Source organism: Miscanthus floridulus, unplaced genomic scaffold, assembly GCF_019320115.1.
Source record: "Miscanthus floridulus cultivar M001 unplaced genomic scaffold, ASM1932011v1 fs_375_1_2, whole genome shotgun sequence".
In the NCBI taxonomy this organism is placed as follows: domain Eukaryota; kingdom Viridiplantae; phylum Streptophyta; class Magnoliopsida; order Poales; family Poaceae; genus Miscanthus; species Miscanthus floridulus.
Window position 1 is genome coordinate 42923 of NW_027096674.1, and position 17078 is coordinate 60000.

Consider the following 17078-nt stretch of genomic DNA (forward strand, 5'->3'; position numbering starts at 1 on the left):
AATATAAAAGCTACTACCACGAATTCAAAATCCGGCTAGGCTACTATGAATTCAAAATGGGAATTACTGGCGCCTGTCCAGAGCAGATAAGCAGCCTGTTCGGGAGGCCGTATCGTATTGTGGATTATTTACTACTGGCTGGTTTGGTGTGAGAGAAAAACACGGTTCCCGGCTGGAAATTTACGATCGTTTACGATGAAAGTTCACCTTCCAAGTAACTAGCACATATAACTAGTAATAACTAGTAACTAGTAGTACTAATTAAGATCGAGCAGTATTAATGACCGCATACAGAAATAAGTAAAGGCTACAGTTGAATCAAGTTTATTGCCGAACTTCAGATGCTCCGAAGGGGAGAAAAGAAGAAAAAAGAGACAACTGCCCATCCGCATTATAGGCATCCTGAAACCAGAAGACGCTATTGCTCCCAATCACTGTATATACATGGAGGAATACACGTACAGCTGTGACAATTGTACAGCGCCAATTGCGGCGGTGTGCCTAGTGCACATCTCAGCAAGACCTCCAAGTATCAGATAGGGCTTATGGGCTGGGAATTCAGCCACTGCACTCATGGACCATCTCATCTCCTCGCTGGCATGACACTGGAGGTAGTAAGCAGCAGTCTGCCGAAACAAGACCAATGTTGCATCACCACCTCATTGGATTCTCGTTGGTCCATGCTTAAGCGAGCAGTTCCACCCAGTATTTGATACCCAGGTGACAAAAAGAGCTTCCCCAGCACCCTAATGTGCTGCAGAACATTTTTCTCGGCTGTTATTCATGTGCTCATCTTTCACCAAGACTGAAGCATCATCAAATCCAGCTATAGGCACAAGCTCATTTAGGTCGAGGAATTTTCTCCGGATACTTCTACTCTCACTGACAGGAACAATTGATTTCTCTATGCACTGCTGCTGTGCTTTATTTACTTCATTGTCTTCTTCCTCTCGGTCTTGACTTGTTGACAGCTCCATATCATTTAGTGCGTCAGAACCAGCATCCGGATCTGATGCATTGCATTTCTCTGACTTCCCAAATTCTGTATTTGCACCAAAAGTATCAAGCTGTTGATAGTTAATACGTGGGCGGGTGGAGCGCTTACTGCGTCTGATGCCAATTTGGATTTCATCAATAGATTTCAACTTGGTCCCTTGAGGGATGAGAAGTGGAGATCTTTTGTACCATTGGAGCTCTTCTGTGCCTTCATTAGCACTCAAAGAATGATCCACTTCATCATCACCATCATTGGCAACTTGCTCCAACTGAAACTCATCATCATTTTCAGAAAGGCTTGCCTTGTGCCATTTTCTTCTTCTAAGATATTCTTCATCATAGACTGCTTCACCCATGATATCATCATCACTGTCAAAATCTAGGTCAATATCTGATACGGCCTCAACATAGTCTTTTGTGTACCTTTGAGATCTTTTTCTCGGCCTGTAGCTACATCGGCATAACACAAGTTAATAGTCTAATCTGTTCTAGAAAAGAAACAGATAAACACCATTAGTTAAGGAGTTACCTGCGATGGAGAGTGTCAGACTTTCCTTCACCCTTTTTTGCTTTGTAATATGACTTCGCTGGAGTTTCTCCATAGAATCCTTTGCATAATGGCGAGGGGCCAATCTCAACAGCATTCTCATTTTTCCTGTAAAAAATATAGTACAGAAAGTTGCTTCATGATTTTGTGTTTTTTTATAAATTCATAAATAGATGGAACTACTGAGAACAGAAAAATCCACTTACTTTATTGTTTTTATGGCTTCATTTATTGAACGATCATAATCATCTGCATGATAAATTAAGGAAATCATTAATAAAACTATAATCTTCTTCTATTAATGCAATAATACACAGCTCTCCTACGTGTTCGAGAAAAAAAAAAAAAACTAGAAAAACGTATACAGACTGGTCTTATTCCAATATACAGTGCAAAATACATTGAATGAACATATAGATAGAATGCTTTTAGAATGAAATTCTGCACTAGTGCACATTAACAAACATGATGTCCCCTTCAAAAAATATCATGACATGAACACTTAGGGGGTGTTTGGTTTCTGGCCACGCTTTGCCACACCTTGCATGTGGCTGCCACAGAGAAATTGGTTGTTGTTTGGTTACTGAATAAGCCAGCCTTTTTCTCCGCCACATCCTTCGGCGGCGCCACAGCCTGCATGGCTAGCAGCGGCCAGCAACCAAACAACCTTTTAACGTTTAGGCTAAAGAGAATCTTTGGTGACAATGGTGAGCATCTGCAGTAGTGTCGTGACCTTAACACAAGTTTTTGCTAAGTGGATGAACGCCCTTTTACTATAGGCTCATATGGCCCATGGGTTTCTCTATATGTAGTGTAGCCATCTCCATTAATGGAGTGCTCATCTTCTCAAACCTCCAAGTTTAGTAACATGGTATCAAAGCAGTTTTAACAGCTTACTAGGAAATGGGAAAATCTTGCTGAGTTGCTGAAATTTATAAATTGTTGAAATATGATATTACAGATAACATACCAGCAAGGTAGAATAAATACAGCACTTAGCTACTATTCTGCTGATGAGAAACATATGAGAAATGATAGTGAGGCCATATTTAAAGCTGTGTGACTAAGCTTAGCAAGTTCAAATCACAGTATGATTAGGAGACAGTATTGGCATGACAATACTCATGCAGGTTGCAGGAAATGATAAATCAAACATCTAATGTAAAGGAATGACTATATGAACAGAAAACTGTAGCAGCTCATCAGCAGAAATCTGGGAAACCCTGATTTATCTAGCTAAATTAATTAATAAAAACATTAACTTGAGCCTTGGGATTACCAAAAGTATAAGTCACACGTTTTCTTTCACGACGAGAGCGGCCAGATGTCAATCCATTCACCGTCAAGTAGCTATCGAGGAGGAGGGCTTCTCTTTGTTGCTTTTTTAGCAACTTCTCCTTCTTCTGCAAGAGTAAATAATGGTAACTTATTACAAGATGAGAATAATAAGGCATCCTATTCATTGCTAATAATTTTAACTCTCTGGAAGCTGCAGTGGAATACCTTGTGAATCTTTTCAATCTCTGGAAGATAATTGAACGTCAGCTTCTTCCCAAGAGAGACTTCTGTCCTGTTCCTACTTGAAAAGAGTTTTTCCTGCTTAAGATAGGCAGAAGACAACTAAATCATCAAACTTTGGCAGTTTCATCAGTAGCAAAATTACTAATACTGTTCTTTGAAATTCTAATATATTTATCGTCACAAAAACTTTACACTTTACTATAGATAAGCTATTCTAGTGTGACCTGTGCAGACACACTCAGAAAGTCAGAAGTGGATTTAGGAAAACACATTTCGTTCAAAGTAACCCCAACAGCGTCATGTGGCTTGGATACATGCAAGTGAAATACTTAAATCCCAAACTTTGTGCTAACAGCCTAACATATCCCAAGCTAATATGATAGATGTCATGAATTCATTTTTTTTATCACAGAATAATTGCAGCATAATAAATATAAAAAAACTGGACCTACCTAAAAAAATATATTAAAAAATAGGAATTCTGAAAAGGAGCATTTTCTACAGATACCCCAAGTGCGATTGGTACTCCCTCTGTTCCAAGCTGTAGGTGGTTTTATTTTTGTCATAAATCAAACTTCAATAACTTTGACCAAGTTTATAGAAAAAATCACCAACATCTACAACATCAAATTAGATTCATTAAATCCACCATGAAATGTCTTGATAGTGCACTTATTTTGCTATTATAGATGTCAACATATTTTTCTATAAACTTGGTCAAAGTTAGATAAGTTTGACTTAAGACAACCAAAACAATCTACTATTTGGAACAGATGAACAGTATCAATAACTAATTAGTCATGATACAAAGTCATAGAAGCACACAAAGAAATGAACACCATGTTTTACATTATTATCACAGGAATCACAATATCTTCTTGTTAGTTGTTAGAACATAATGATACTTGTGGATGGTGATCTATGGACAAAGATGAATCAATCAATTGTTCCATTAACTTATAGACTACCCAAGAAAATATAAGATGAACTCAAAACTTACTGCAGCTATTTTAAACTCATCAAAGTTGCAAGCTACAGCCTCCCAGTGATAGGAGATAACCGGAACAGTAGAAACTCCCTTTCCTTTAGATTTTTTTGTTGACTCCTTCACACGCTCCACACGTCTAATTTCACGATACAACCGATGCCCGAGGATTGGATCATCTTCATACCTGTAGTGCAATAGCTGAGTAGAGATGCCCCAGATCACAAAAAATACTATCTGAATAAAGTTACTGTATGCTCACCAGTATGAGATTCCATGTGAATCTCCTCCAATTCTTTCTTTACGGAAGATGGAAAGATGATAACCATGCTTCAAAGAACTATCAATGAAGTTCCGAACGTCCTCTTGCTGCAAAATAGGTGTTAGCATCTCAGTGGTTTTTTTTTTCTCAAACGCGCACAAGAGCTGCATGTCATTTCATTAAGAAGAAAGCTACCCGGCTCTGTGTATATTTGAAACAGAAGAAACCTACATAAAACACGCTCATGACCAGGTAACTTAATTGTTACATTTGCAGCTATTCACAAGCATTTCTAAACAATTCCCAATATTGCCGTAAGAGCATTTACCAGCTCACAAGGGGTGTCACATGGCATCTCAATAGGAATCTGGGAGAGCAAACAAAGCACATATCTAAGCCTCTTGTTATTAACCACACAATTCATTCACACAGGAACACAAGACAAGAGGTGCTTATGTTCTCTCCCAAAAAGTGGAATACACAAATTTTAAAGAATGTTGGATCGAAAGAGAGGCTTATGTGGTCTCCCAAAAAGTGGAATACACAAATTTTAAAGAATGTTGGATCGAAATTGCATTCACTCACTACCCCACCACTAAAAGAGAGGCAGTCCTACCTCAAGTTTTGCTATAATATGTTTCGTTTTCCTGTTTTTTTGTTCAATTCACCTGAAGGGCTATTCCCTTCTCAGGCTGTCAGACATGTTTTGTCTTCACCAAAAACTCATTTATAAATTGCTGTCGTGGCTCCTAAAGCAACTTGGATTATCATTGAACCTTCACGTGCTTCACAGCATCATTTTGAATTTAGCAAGCACAACATCTTCGACAAACTTAAATCAGCTGATATGATGCCTAATTGCAGATTTGTAGGATGATATACAGACATGGAAATAACAACTTACTAGACATAGATCATTGGTACAATACTAGTTAATCAAGGTTCAATATAATATCTAGCAGAATCCACAAAGACACTGAATGTGACAAGGAAATTGAGGATAATAGACTATAATCAGCTCAGCAGCCCTAGAAAAGATGAACCAAATGCAGGGCAGTAGGTCCTATTCCACAAAAGCAAAATACATTACACTTTAGTTCAATTGTAACATTTATAATATTTCACAGAATAATAGGGCGCATACCTCACCACGTATATCACATATGGCTTTCAGGATCACTAATCGAATTCCTGGCTCAAGTGCCTTGTACAGCTCAGTTTCCGCTCTGAATACGGTGAGTAAAGTCGTCATATTTACGGTTAAATCACAGATCCAGTTATGGAACTGCCTGGATACTAACTCACCCGTGTGAGGCAACAATCGGTAGATCGCCTTCTGCAACCTGCAGTTCTAATCTTTATTAGCTTATCAACCAAATGCAGTTTCATCCCTTATGTAAAATTGTTCTTGGCGGGGAACATGTCATATACCCAATGCCACCAGTGCTTCAATTTTTTACATAACACTGCTATCCATGTTCCACGTCCCATGGCCATTCGAGTTACTGGAGGAATTGACTGCAAATGCGATTAAGAAGCACAACGAAACCTATAAGATACTTGAAATTTTGTTTGTTACTATGATTTTTAGTTAGTAGTACCTATAATGGACAAACCAAACAGAGTTGTCATAACATGGCATATGTATCCTAAAACATGCTAAACTCCTTTATGAGTGAAGTTCTTCAATGTTCTGTTCCACACAGATGTATACCTTTAGCAAAATTACCAGCACAGCATGGTATATTGCAAGTATGGAGTAGGAAGTGGTAGTAGTAGCATGCACTACTCCTATACCAGCAGAAACATTATTTGTCAAGAAATAAAGAATGCATAGCCCAAGACACCACAACATGTGGCATCATGACGAGCACCCAGCCGCATAACTTTCCCAAAAACTCCCCAATTCCATAGGCAGTTGAAAGCAGCAGCAAATTTAAAATTCATGATGAACACAAAAATTACAGAGAAAGCTACAAATTCACCTTTAACAGAGGAATATGCACGTCATCCAACGTCCCATTGGGCGTTATGATCGCGTCCTCCAGCTCCTCCGCAGTGAACTCCACCGCAATGTTCAGCAATGGCCGGAACACCTGCCGCTCCGAAGCAGATCAACCATATCATACCCAAACAATCAACTCTGAAACCTAATCACTAAGTCCGCTCGTAATGGAGAGTAGAAGCAGCTGAAGGCTGAAGGGAACGGAAAAACTAGAGCGCTTACGTGGAGGAAGTTGAGGACGGAGGCGAGCTCCCACATGCCGCGCAATCTCCAACGCGGCAGCTCAGCGGGCGACGCCGGCTCCTCCACCAGCGGCGTCACCACGCGGTACTCCGGCGTCTCGTCCCCCGCATTCCCGCTCCGCCTCGGCCGCGGGGGCGGAGGCGCGGGCGCGGGCGCGGGTGCGGGGGTGGGCGGCGCCGCGTTCGGACGGTAGTGGCACGCGCGCGGGAACCGGGCCCTCCTTGGGGTCAGCGCCGCGGGTTCCTCCCGCGCAACCGCGCCCTCCGCCGCCGGCTGCAGCTGATCCTGCGGCGGGGAGGCCGCCGCCATCCCCAGAGACCCCGTTGGGATTTGGGACGGGCCGGATAGAGGGTGGGTCGGGGGTCGGGATCAGGGTAGGGCTCGGACTCACGGGGAGCGGGCAAACTGAGCAGGTCGCGCCGTGGCAGTGGAAGCCATGGGAGGACGGGAGTGAGGAGGGGAGGGGAAAGGAAGGGGGAACGGGGAAGACGACGGGGGTGAAAGCGGGATTTCGTGTGCGAGATCAGGAGGGGTGTTGGGGAACAGATCAACAGAACCGTTACCGTTTTTGTAGGCCAGGGGGTAAAAATGAGATTTCGCTAGCTGTGCTGGGTTTTCGCGAGGTTTAAGTTGGACATGGTCGAGGTCTCTGAATCTGAAAGTCTGAATCCAAAACTGGTGCAACCGGAAGGATGGCCTTGGATGGATTTGTTCAGGACACAACCACAAAATCACAGCAACAAAGCAAAAACTGATTTATGCATCCTTCTTCTGACAAACGAACGCGATCTACAGAAATTCCATGGAATACATGAATAGCTGAAACAGTCTTCAGATTCAGATCAGATGGGGGGAAAATGAGCGCCTCATCAAAATACATGTTCCGACTGGAATTGCAGCTCCAAGCAATGAATAAAACTGCGTTTTGGAACATGGTGGTTTCAAAAAATAAAAATGGAAAAAATGATCTACAAGCACGGCCATGATTGATCACGGTTCATTTTATTTAGAGGCTACCTAGATTCATCTCGTTCATGAAACCCTTTCGTAGCCACTGCCAATCTGCATGTGACGCCATTCCGAGGTCGACGTGCCCTGGGTGTATTCTCTACTGGTTTGCGTATCAAATGTCAGCCCAGGGGCTGTGTTGTATGTCTGAGCACCATACTGCAAACAACGACAAAAGTAAATATTTAGGAACAGGCGCATGGGATTAGTGGAGAATGCGAAAAGAAATGGCAAATCATATGAAAGAAAAACAGAGAAATTCATTAAGATACTTCAGTGCTGCATCCTCCTCTGCAAATTCATACTTAAAACTCACAATGCATGATTTCAAACAGGAATGTTACTTTTTCAAAAATTCAGTAGTCCTCACAAAGCATCACCCATGTGTTTGGGGAGCAGCACATAGAAGCACACAAAGAATAAACACAAATAGGTACATCTTGGACTTAACTACACATTTTAAAAGTTGACTTACATCTTTGACTGGAAATGCTTCAACTCCCTGGTTCGCGTGGGCATTAACCGCCTCAAGCTTCATGGACAGGAACTGCAAGCACAAATTATATATCGTTAGCTTGAATATGGAGGGGAAAGCAATTCTATAGGAGAAACAGTTATCAAAAAATGGCATACCTCAACTTGGCATTGCAACGACTGGATGTAATTAATTATCTCATCAAGTACTGATGCTTTGCCAATAACCTGACCAAGCAAGAATAAAATCCTTTCGTTATTAACAGGAAGGAAGCTCGGGAAGGATTAAAATGAGAAAACATGAACGGCATTGGATGCCTGTTGAGATCAAAGTGCACCTTGTTGCAGCCAGGCACGAGATCTTGGAGAACTTTCATCCGTTCACTTATTTTCTCACGTCGTGCCTGTCAAAACAACAAGCTCTTTAAGTGCTCAATTTGATGTTGTATATAACCAACAGCACTACTAATTTTACCGCTTTAGACCACTTTGGATTCATACAATGGCATATTTAGAACATGGTATAAAAATTATAGTAACATATAAGAATAGTCAAAACAGAAAATATTACAATCCACTTACCCTTTCTGCAAGACTATGACTATCAGTTGCTTGGCCCCTCCTTGCTCTGACATGGATATAATCTTGTTTTGGTGGCTCTGCTGCTGGAAGGCTTTTACTAACAGCCTTGCCAGCACTTCTTGAGTCAGTCTCAGCCTCTGTTCTTAGACTGCCATTATTATTACTGAACTTGTTTGTTTTGGAACGTTTTGCTTCTGGATCGGTCTGCCCATAAAAAGATCAGGATACACAAGGGTTAGAACAATTAAACTTCAGCTCTCCACAGATGCCATAAATATTTGGTCCTTTTTTAAAAAATGTAACCAAGACTTTCTCATCTCAAAAGTTAAAACAGTTGTTTAAATGCCAAAATTCAACACAGAACATGATTCATGAACATATGGGGCAACTGTCATAGCAAGTTAGCAACCACTGAAAAAAAAATCATAGATCATATATGACCAATAATGATTCACCCACCAATATGATTACGTATGACTTCTAACAATGCAACCATGGCAGGCTACTAAATGCAAGCATAAATGCAGATACCAACATTTGGTTAAGATCATTCTAATTGCGAGCCTTTATAGGTTGTATACTGACGCACAATACCAAGATTATATAGGAACCATGGAGTGGACCATGCTACCATAGCATTGCCTGCGATTATGAATTCCAGCCAAAACATTTTGTGGGTCAACATTAGTTGATTAGTGATAAGTATTGTAGAGAGCTGATTGGACTTCATTGTTTATCTAGCAACAGCCTTTCATTTATTAGAGTATCACAGCATGCATAGTTCCAACAAATATTACCCTAAAAGTGGAGTTACCATGCGCATACCACTCAACATGGCCAGTTTAAACAGTTGCTTCCTAAAGGCTAGATCATGCCATCACGTTAAGTTGCCAAGCAAAACTAGCACTCTTAAACATTGCGATACCACAATAAGAACGGAGTTTATGTGCAGAGTAATTGTGCCATCTTATTGAACCCTAGTATCTGAATGATAAATTATACAACATGATTATAAGTATATGACACTGAATGTACTGAATTTAACCAAGATAGGTACTTTTGCTAGTACTCCTGCAATGGATTGGCCTAACAATTTTCCCCTCTAAGTAACTGCAGTTCTTCTCATAACTTGGCTCTCACAAAAGTTTTAATACTAGCAAAGCAGGCGTAAAGGTATTTGATCAAGCTTCCAGATAATTTTATACAGGATTGACATTCCCATACTTTACAGGACTTTCAAAGCATTTTTGGCCCCTGCCGTTCTAAAATAAAACTGTTCTAACCTTTAAGGCAGCCTAATTTACTTCAGCTACAAACAGGCTACAGTTGCTACGCCACTAGCTACAGCTGCAATGCTCGTTCAGTAGCTCATTTGAACAAACTGAACAGAGCTAATAAAAAACAGCAATGAGAGTAATATTGCCAAAATTAGGACGACTTACACTGAGGTCAGCGTATCGGATAAACAGATCATACCGGCATGCTCAGTTCCATACTAAACCATGATGCTACCATTTTGTCTTGGAAACCTCCCAATTCCGACCCCTGAAGCCCCATTGGCCCCAAAACGCCAAATGCCACACGGATCACGAGTCAATGCAGTGAGAGGACCTACCAAATCCTGGCCGCCGCCGCCGCCGCCGGAAGTAGAGACGATCCGGGACGAGTCTTCCTCGGACGCCGGGGTCTCCCTCGGCCTTCTCCGGACGGCGCTGCCTCCTCCGTGGCCGCCGCTGCTCTTCTCCGTGACGGCCGAGGTCGCCTCCACCGGGCGGCCGCCGCCCGCGGCGAGGTGCGGTGGGCACCAGAGCTCCGCAGCGACCGCCGGGGACGGCTCCATGGGGGCAGGCAGCGGAGCAACTCGCGAGGCGGGTCTAGGGTTTCGGAGGCGCGTGCGACGGGGAGACCGATGCGAACAGATCAGGGAGTGTGGACACTGGAGGGAGAGGGAAAGCTCGCAGTGGTCAGTGGCACTGTGCAGCGTGCACACTTGCGGTGGAGAGAGAGTGTGCAGTGTGCAGAGCTTGTTTAGTTACCAAAAAGTTTCTTAAAAAATGCTACAGTAGCCATTCCATCGAATCTTACGATACGTGTATGGAGCATTAAATATAGACGAAAAAAACTAATTACACAGTTTGATTGGAAATTACGATACGAACGTTTCGAGCCTAATTAATCCATGATTGAACACTAATTGCTAAATAAAAACGAAAATGCTACGGTAGCCAAATTGTCATATTTCGTGAACTAAGGGCGCGTTTAGTTCTGAAAATTTTTGGCTTTTGGCTACTGTAGTACTTTCGTTTGTATTTGGCAAAAATTGTCTAATTATGGACTATTTAGGTTTAAAAGATTCGTCTCGCCAATTACAGCCAAACTGTGCAATTAGTTATTTTTTTACCTACATTTAATGCTCCATGCATGTGCCGCAAGATTTGATGTAACGGGGAATCTTGAAAATTTTTTGTTTTTGGGTGGGATCTCAGGGTCTAAACACGCACGAAATGAGCCTCGGGATTTTGCCACGCGGTGATTGGGGAGTAGGGCTGACCCTGACAGGACGAGGGTAAAGTAAACGCGCTTTCACCGCAAAGCACGGGATTTAGGTGGTTAATTTAGCTTGGTAAAAACTAAGGGTGGCAGCGACAAACGTTTCAAATTTTATATTAGTAGAATCGCTATAATTACATCAAACAGTATAAAAAGAGAAATGTTTCGTAAGGAATCACTTAAACCCGATTATTGATTTTTAGAGAAACACCCAAAATTTGGTTTTCTCTAGTTCTAATTTCAAGAATCCAACGAGCTAGTCAAACAGTCCATAAAATGATTTGGATTCAGTAGATAAATGTTTCTAGAGATAATTTGAATCTAAACTGTTCGAGGACAATCCAGATCCCTGCCAAACGCACTCTTAAAATAACTTGTAGTGCATCTAAGGCTATTTGAACGGCTAAGTCTGATATAGCTTTGGCTAAAAAATAGCTAATTGTAGTTGTTAGTATATATCTGTTTGGATCCATGGCTAATGGCTTGCCTCTTTTATCTCCCTTTCATCACCCTGCCTCTACTCCCTCAACAATCCTACTCATCTCTCGCTCGTGTCCTATTTCATCGGCCTAGCGTGACTCGAGCCCCCACCCTCCCTTCTTCTCTCTCTCTTTGTGGTCAGCACTTCCGCCATTGCCAACTCGCCCTATTCGTTTCGCTGAAATTTGGCTTACGCTAATTTGTTGTGAGAGGAAAATACTTTTCGTTCACTGAAAAGTATTGCTGGAGTAGTGCTGAAGAACTATCTCGAGCTGATGTCATCCCATAATATTTTTTATAGTGTCCATTTTAGATCTGTAAAAATTTCTAAAGAGGCTTTAAAGGATGAAATCACAAAGTCTTTCATTTCTAGGGATATTCTAAACATAGGAACTATTTTTAATAAAACTTATATGATATGCATTTGTATTCTCTTAAGTCCATATAAAAATATTATCGCCATGTTCTTCAGCGGTACTTTTGAGCGAAGGAATAATGTTTTTCTCTCACAATAAATCGGCATAAAGCAGCAGCATCAGCCAAATTTCAGCGAATGAGTTCGGATATCAGACTTTGAGGAAGTCCAATAACCACCCTCCCTCGCTTTGTTATATCAAGTTCCTTTAGAAAATATCTATGTATAGATCGAGATTGTTGGGAACTATCGAAATGCATCAATTCCTATACCATAACTGGTCAGTTTGTTGGGTCCATTTTTTGAACATATAAGGCCTTCTGCAGTGTGGTCAGAGAGTGATGCCCAAAAGAGGAGAGAGAGTGTTTGGGCATCACTCCCAACACTGCAACAAGTGGTGCTTGTTTTGATTGGGGCCAGAAAAGTTGGAAGCGGTGAATCTTCATTCACCCGGTGCCAAAACATAAACAATAATTGTTCACTGTAGCGCTGTCAGAACAGTTACAAAGCCGTTGGCACACAGACCTTCACAAGGCCGTTGGCCACACACGCACACAGACCTTCGAAGTTCAAAACACATAGACGCTGGGCACACAGGCCTTCAATATTCAACGTTCACATGGACTGGCACACAGGCCTTGAAGTAAACATGACCGTTGTCAAATATCTATAAATACAAGTAACTACCTGTACATGAACACATAGATCTCTCTCTATTCCCTCCCTCTGTAGCCATGGAGAACACAGCTTCATCTCTGACAAATATTTTGAACTCTGCAATACAAAGTGGTGAGCCACAAAATCCAAGTGGTGAGCCACAAAATCTAGCTAGGCAGCAACATCATTTTCCTTCACCCCAATACCCCATGAACTATCCACCACAATTTCCTACCCCTTTCCACCCCCAGTATTCACACATGTTCGGTCCCTTTGGATCCCAAACAAACTACCCATAATTCCCATTCCCATCACAAGGAAGCTACCAAGGTACCTCTTACCAAGGGATGGAACAATACCCACAAGGGGTTGGTCATGCATCACAAGTTGGATCCATGGGTTTCTTCCAAGGTTTCCGAGGGGCTAATTCACGGGTTGATGAGAGCAGCCCCATTGGTTCATCTTCTCCAGTGTCCCAAGAGCAACAACAGACTGGTGTTCCTCCTGCAAACACACCAGTTTGGAGTGACAATGAAAGCAGCCCTGAAGAAAGTGAAAAGAAGGAAGGTCGTTTGTTCTGGAGTCCGGAGGACAACCTTCGGTTAGTTAGTGCTTGGCTGAAACATTCCACTGATCCAATTGTTGGAATTGATAGAAGAGGAGATAGGTACTGGAAGGATGTTGCAGCAGAGTACAATTTGACTGCACCCAAAGATCGAAGAAAAACAGGTGCTCAATTGAAAAATCATTGGACCAAGACTATCCCTTTCATTACCATTTTCAATTCATGCTATGAAAAGGAGAAGAGAGACCATGCTAGTGGTGAATCCGATGATCAAGTTATGGAAAGGGCTCGTGCTGCGTATAAAGTAGCTGCCAAGAAAAAGAGGCCTTTTGCACTTGAATATTGGTGGAAAGCAGTGAAGGATCAACCAAAGTGGAGTAAAGCTTACCCAATTGAAGAAATGATGAACAAGAGAAGCAAGGTAAATGCATCAGGTGCTTATACTTCTTCAAATCAAGATAGTGAAGATATAGATCCTGTCATTAGGTGTCGACCTCCAGGACGAAATGCAGCCAAAGCTCAACAAAAAGGCAAAGGCAAGTCAGTACAGTCACAAGACAGCATCTCAAATGAAAATGCGAATCTGTTCAATGAACTTCAGTTGAGAAAAACTATTGCTGCTGAAAAACTAGCTGAAGCAACACTTATTAAAGCTGAAGCTATTAAAGCTAAAGCTGAAGCTGAAAATAAGATTGCAGACAATGAGAAGGAAAAGGCAAAGCTACAGACATTGGGTATGTACATGGCCCTGTTAGATAAAGACACTTCAAGCTACGATGAAGAAGCCATGGAAAGGCACAAAAAAATGTTGGCATACTTATCTGAAAAGCTTTTTAATTGAGGCTATGTAGCAATGTAATACCTTTCTAAATTCAGGATATGTAGCAATGTATTAGCTTTTTTTCAAATATTTTGTGCTATCTATGTACAAGACTTGTAAGTTTCAATGTGCTACCTTGTATCAATGAATTAACTTGCTGGTTCTGCATGCACTATTGCCATATATTGCCTGTAACAAACAAGATACAAATACATCACACATCAGAGATAAAAAATAGCTAGCCAAAATTAATACAAAAGAAAGAATAGTTGTTCTGACAATACATATAGATGTTGTAGAAAAGAAAAGTGGGTCTGACAATAGATCTGTTGTAAAAAGGACAGTTGGTCTGACAATGTGGCTGTTGTAAAAGCAAAAGTTGGTCTGACAACTAATATAGCTGTTGTAAAAACAACCTGTTGCAATGAACTAGCCGTTGTGAGCTCCCTTGTATAAAATGAGGACCCTGCATTGCACCATGCACAGACCATATCTTCCACCAGACAGTTTGTCTTGCATCGAGCAAACCAACATCAGTACAGAAGTTCCATGGACCCAAACATGTCCATGAAAATTGACAAAGAGTCTGATAGTGAAGATGAAGTTGACCAATTCATTTGGGACTTCATGAATGATCCAGTGGAGGCTCAAATTGAGGCACAAATCAGAGCTCAGATAGAGTCACAACATATCGGTATGTCTACTCCAAACCAAAGGTTTCATAGAAGGTACATTGAAAGAGGGCGTGAAGGTGCTAGGGATCGTTTAATGTCTGATTACTTCTCAGAAAATCCAGTATACAATGATTTCCAATTTAGACGGAGGTATAGGATGAAGCGACACCTGTTTCTGAAAATTGTGCAGACCCTTAGTGAGTGGTCTCCTTATTTTGTCCAACGGAGCGATGCATTTGGAAAGGTGGGCTTTTCACCTTTACACAAATGTACCGTTGCTATGAGGATGTTAGCATATGGAACACCTGCAGATTTGTGGGATGAAAATCTACGAATTGCTGAAAGTACAGTTATCGAGTGCATGAATACTTTCTGTAGAGGGATCATTGAGTGTTTTGGTCCTACATATTTAAGAAAACCAACTACAGAAGACATCCAAAGGTTACTTCATATAGGTGAAGCGCGTGGATTTCCAGGCATGCTGGGTAGTGTGGATTGCATGCATTGGCAATGGAGGAACTGTCCAGTGGCATGGAAGGGACAGTACACTCGTGGAGATCAATGTGGACCAACTGTCATGTTAGAGGCAGTTGCCTCACACGACCTGTGGATATGGCATGCATTTTTTGGTGTTGCTGGGTCAAACAATGATATCAATGTCCTTAATCGATCACCTTTGTTCACTGATGTGGTACAAGGAAGAGCTCCAGAGGTTCATTTCACAGTCAATGGCCATGAGTACAACATGGGATACTACCTAGCAGATGGTATTTATCCAGAGTGGGCAACATTTGTGAAAACAATTCATTTGCCTCAGTGTGGAAAAGACAAATTATTTGCAGAACATCAAGAGGGAGCAAGAAAAGATGTGGAGCGTGCCTTCGGAGTTTTGCAAGCTCGATTTGCCATTCTACGAAGCCCAGCACGCATGTGGCAAGTGCGGTCACTCGCTGAAATTATTTATGCATGTATTATATTGCATAATATGATTGTGGAGGATGAAAGGGATTCTTTCAGAGTTCGATATGATGACAACTACGAGCATGAGTACCATGAAAGCAGCTCATCTGCACCATTGTTAGGATATGGACATGGGCCCATTCATGGATTTACTAGGGCTCTAGAGATACAAGAAGACATACGTGATCGAGATATGCATCGTCGTCTGAAGGCGGACTTGATTGAGCATATATTTCAGCGCTTTGGAGGCGGCCAAGCTTAGATTTATTCTCTCTTATCAAAATGTTTGTACTAGTATATGTAGTTTTTCATTAAATAATTGTGCTGTTATGTATGAACTCTATCAGGGTCAAAGTGTACTAACTAAATGTACTATGTTACTTTACATTTCTATTGGTAATTCTTGTAAAAAAAATTCTATTGTAATCTGAAGCACACCATTTGGATTGCGTTGTGTACAGATTCAAAAGTATTCATTTTTCTTGGTTCGCAATAAACAAAACAAAGCACAATCACTTGATGTCAAGATCTTTCGCGAGATAAAGTAGTACCTGCAACATCACACGAATCAAGGCAGCAGCACCTGCGTGCCTTCCTCCTCCACTATGAAGCAAGGCAGCAGCAGTAGTCTGCGTGCCTTCCTCCTCCAGCCTCCGCTTCTGCAGCAGAGGCCTCACCTGAAGCTCCATCCGCCATGGCATTCACGCCCACTGCGGCCTGCTGCAAGCCTTCCCTGGCGCTGGCACCGCGGGCGTCGTCCCGTGGCTCGGCGGCCCGCGCACAGGCGGCGCTCCTCTACACGCCCTCCACCTCCGCGTTCTGTGGCCTCCGGGCGCCCGCATCCGGCGCGCCGGTGGCCCCGCGCTGGCGCCGCTCGGCGGCGTCCACGGCCATCGTCTGCGGCAAGGTACGCAGCGGGCTTCGTAGCTCTGGATCGGCCCCGACGGCGACGCCTTCGACCAGATCGGCAGCTGCTCGCGCCTCTGGAGAAGCTGGATTTGGAAGAGCATGGTTGGATTTGAGGGAGATCCATGGCACGAATTGGGAGATCAGAGGAACGGGAGAAAGGGGAATTTTCCATCGCGCGAACGAAGAAGGCAACGAGAGTATTTTATTGGAACTGGGTCCCAACCGTAGCAGACGGCATCGCTCCCAAAAATTTTCCACACTACAGCTGAGTGGGCAGCGGTGCCTATTACTGTACAACGGGCCCATTTATTTTGGGGCACCGCTCCCACACTACATACGGCCTAAGTGTTTCTTTTTCTTTAATTTATTCTAGAAAGAAATAGCGCTACTCGTTCAATGACAGATGATGTGACTTTCTAGAAAGA

At 42.2% G+C, this 17078-nt stretch overlaps 4 protein-coding genes across 8 annotated transcripts; 2 read left to right on the forward strand and 2 right to left on the reverse strand.

Annotated features, from left to right (window-relative positions):
• Positions 1-391: 391 nt before the first annotated feature.
• On the reverse strand, positions 392-7032 carry LOC136531590 (DDT domain-containing protein DDR4-like). 5 transcript variants are annotated; one of them, XM_066524242.1, is made up of 12 exons: positions 6539-7032; positions 6297-6407; positions 5743-5829; positions 5617-5654; positions 5456-5537; positions 4312-4418; positions 4065-4236; positions 3047-3139; positions 2823-2946; positions 1750-1792; positions 1526-1651; positions 392-1440 (listed from the first exon to the last, which is right to left on the reverse strand). In XM_066524242.1, exons 1-12 carry the CDS (start codon positions 6866-6868, stop codon positions 747-749), a joined length of 2007 nt encoding a protein of 668 aa, XP_066380339.1. In that variant the 5' UTR covers positions 6869-7032; the 3' UTR covers positions 392-746. The 5 variants fall into 5 exon arrangements, with proteins under 5 accessions (XP_066380339.1, XP_066380336.1, XP_066380338.1 ...); XM_066524239.1 differs by having other exon boundaries at positions 392-1446; XM_066524241.1 differs by having other exon boundaries at positions 3047-3142.
• Positions 7033-7408: 376 nt separating this feature from the next.
• LOC136531591 (transcription factor BHLH089-like) lies at positions 7409-10585 on the reverse strand. The gene is made up of 6 exons (XM_066524244.1): positions 10239-10585; positions 8624-8827; positions 8380-8445; positions 8201-8269; positions 8043-8114; positions 7409-7726 (listed from the first exon to the last, which is right to left on the reverse strand). Exons 1-6 carry the CDS (start codon positions 10461-10463, stop codon positions 7592-7594), a joined length of 771 nt encoding a protein of 256 aa, XP_066380341.1. The 5' UTR covers positions 10464-10585; the 3' UTR covers positions 7409-7591.
• Positions 10586-13081: 2496 nt separating this feature from the next.
• Positions 13082-14131, forward strand: LOC136531586 (glutathione S-transferase T3-like). Its single transcript, XM_066524235.1, has one exon. It carries the CDS (start codon positions 13121-13123, stop codon positions 14129-14131), a length of 1011 nt encoding a protein of 336 aa, XP_066380332.1. The 5' UTR covers positions 13082-13120.
• A 528-nt stretch (positions 14132-14659) lies between these two features.
• On the forward strand, positions 14660-16006 carry LOC136531592 (uncharacterized). Its single transcript, XM_066524245.1, has one exon. It carries the CDS (start codon positions 14660-14662, stop codon positions 16004-16006), a length of 1347 nt encoding a protein of 448 aa, XP_066380342.1.
• Positions 16007-17078: the final 1072 nt, after the last annotated feature.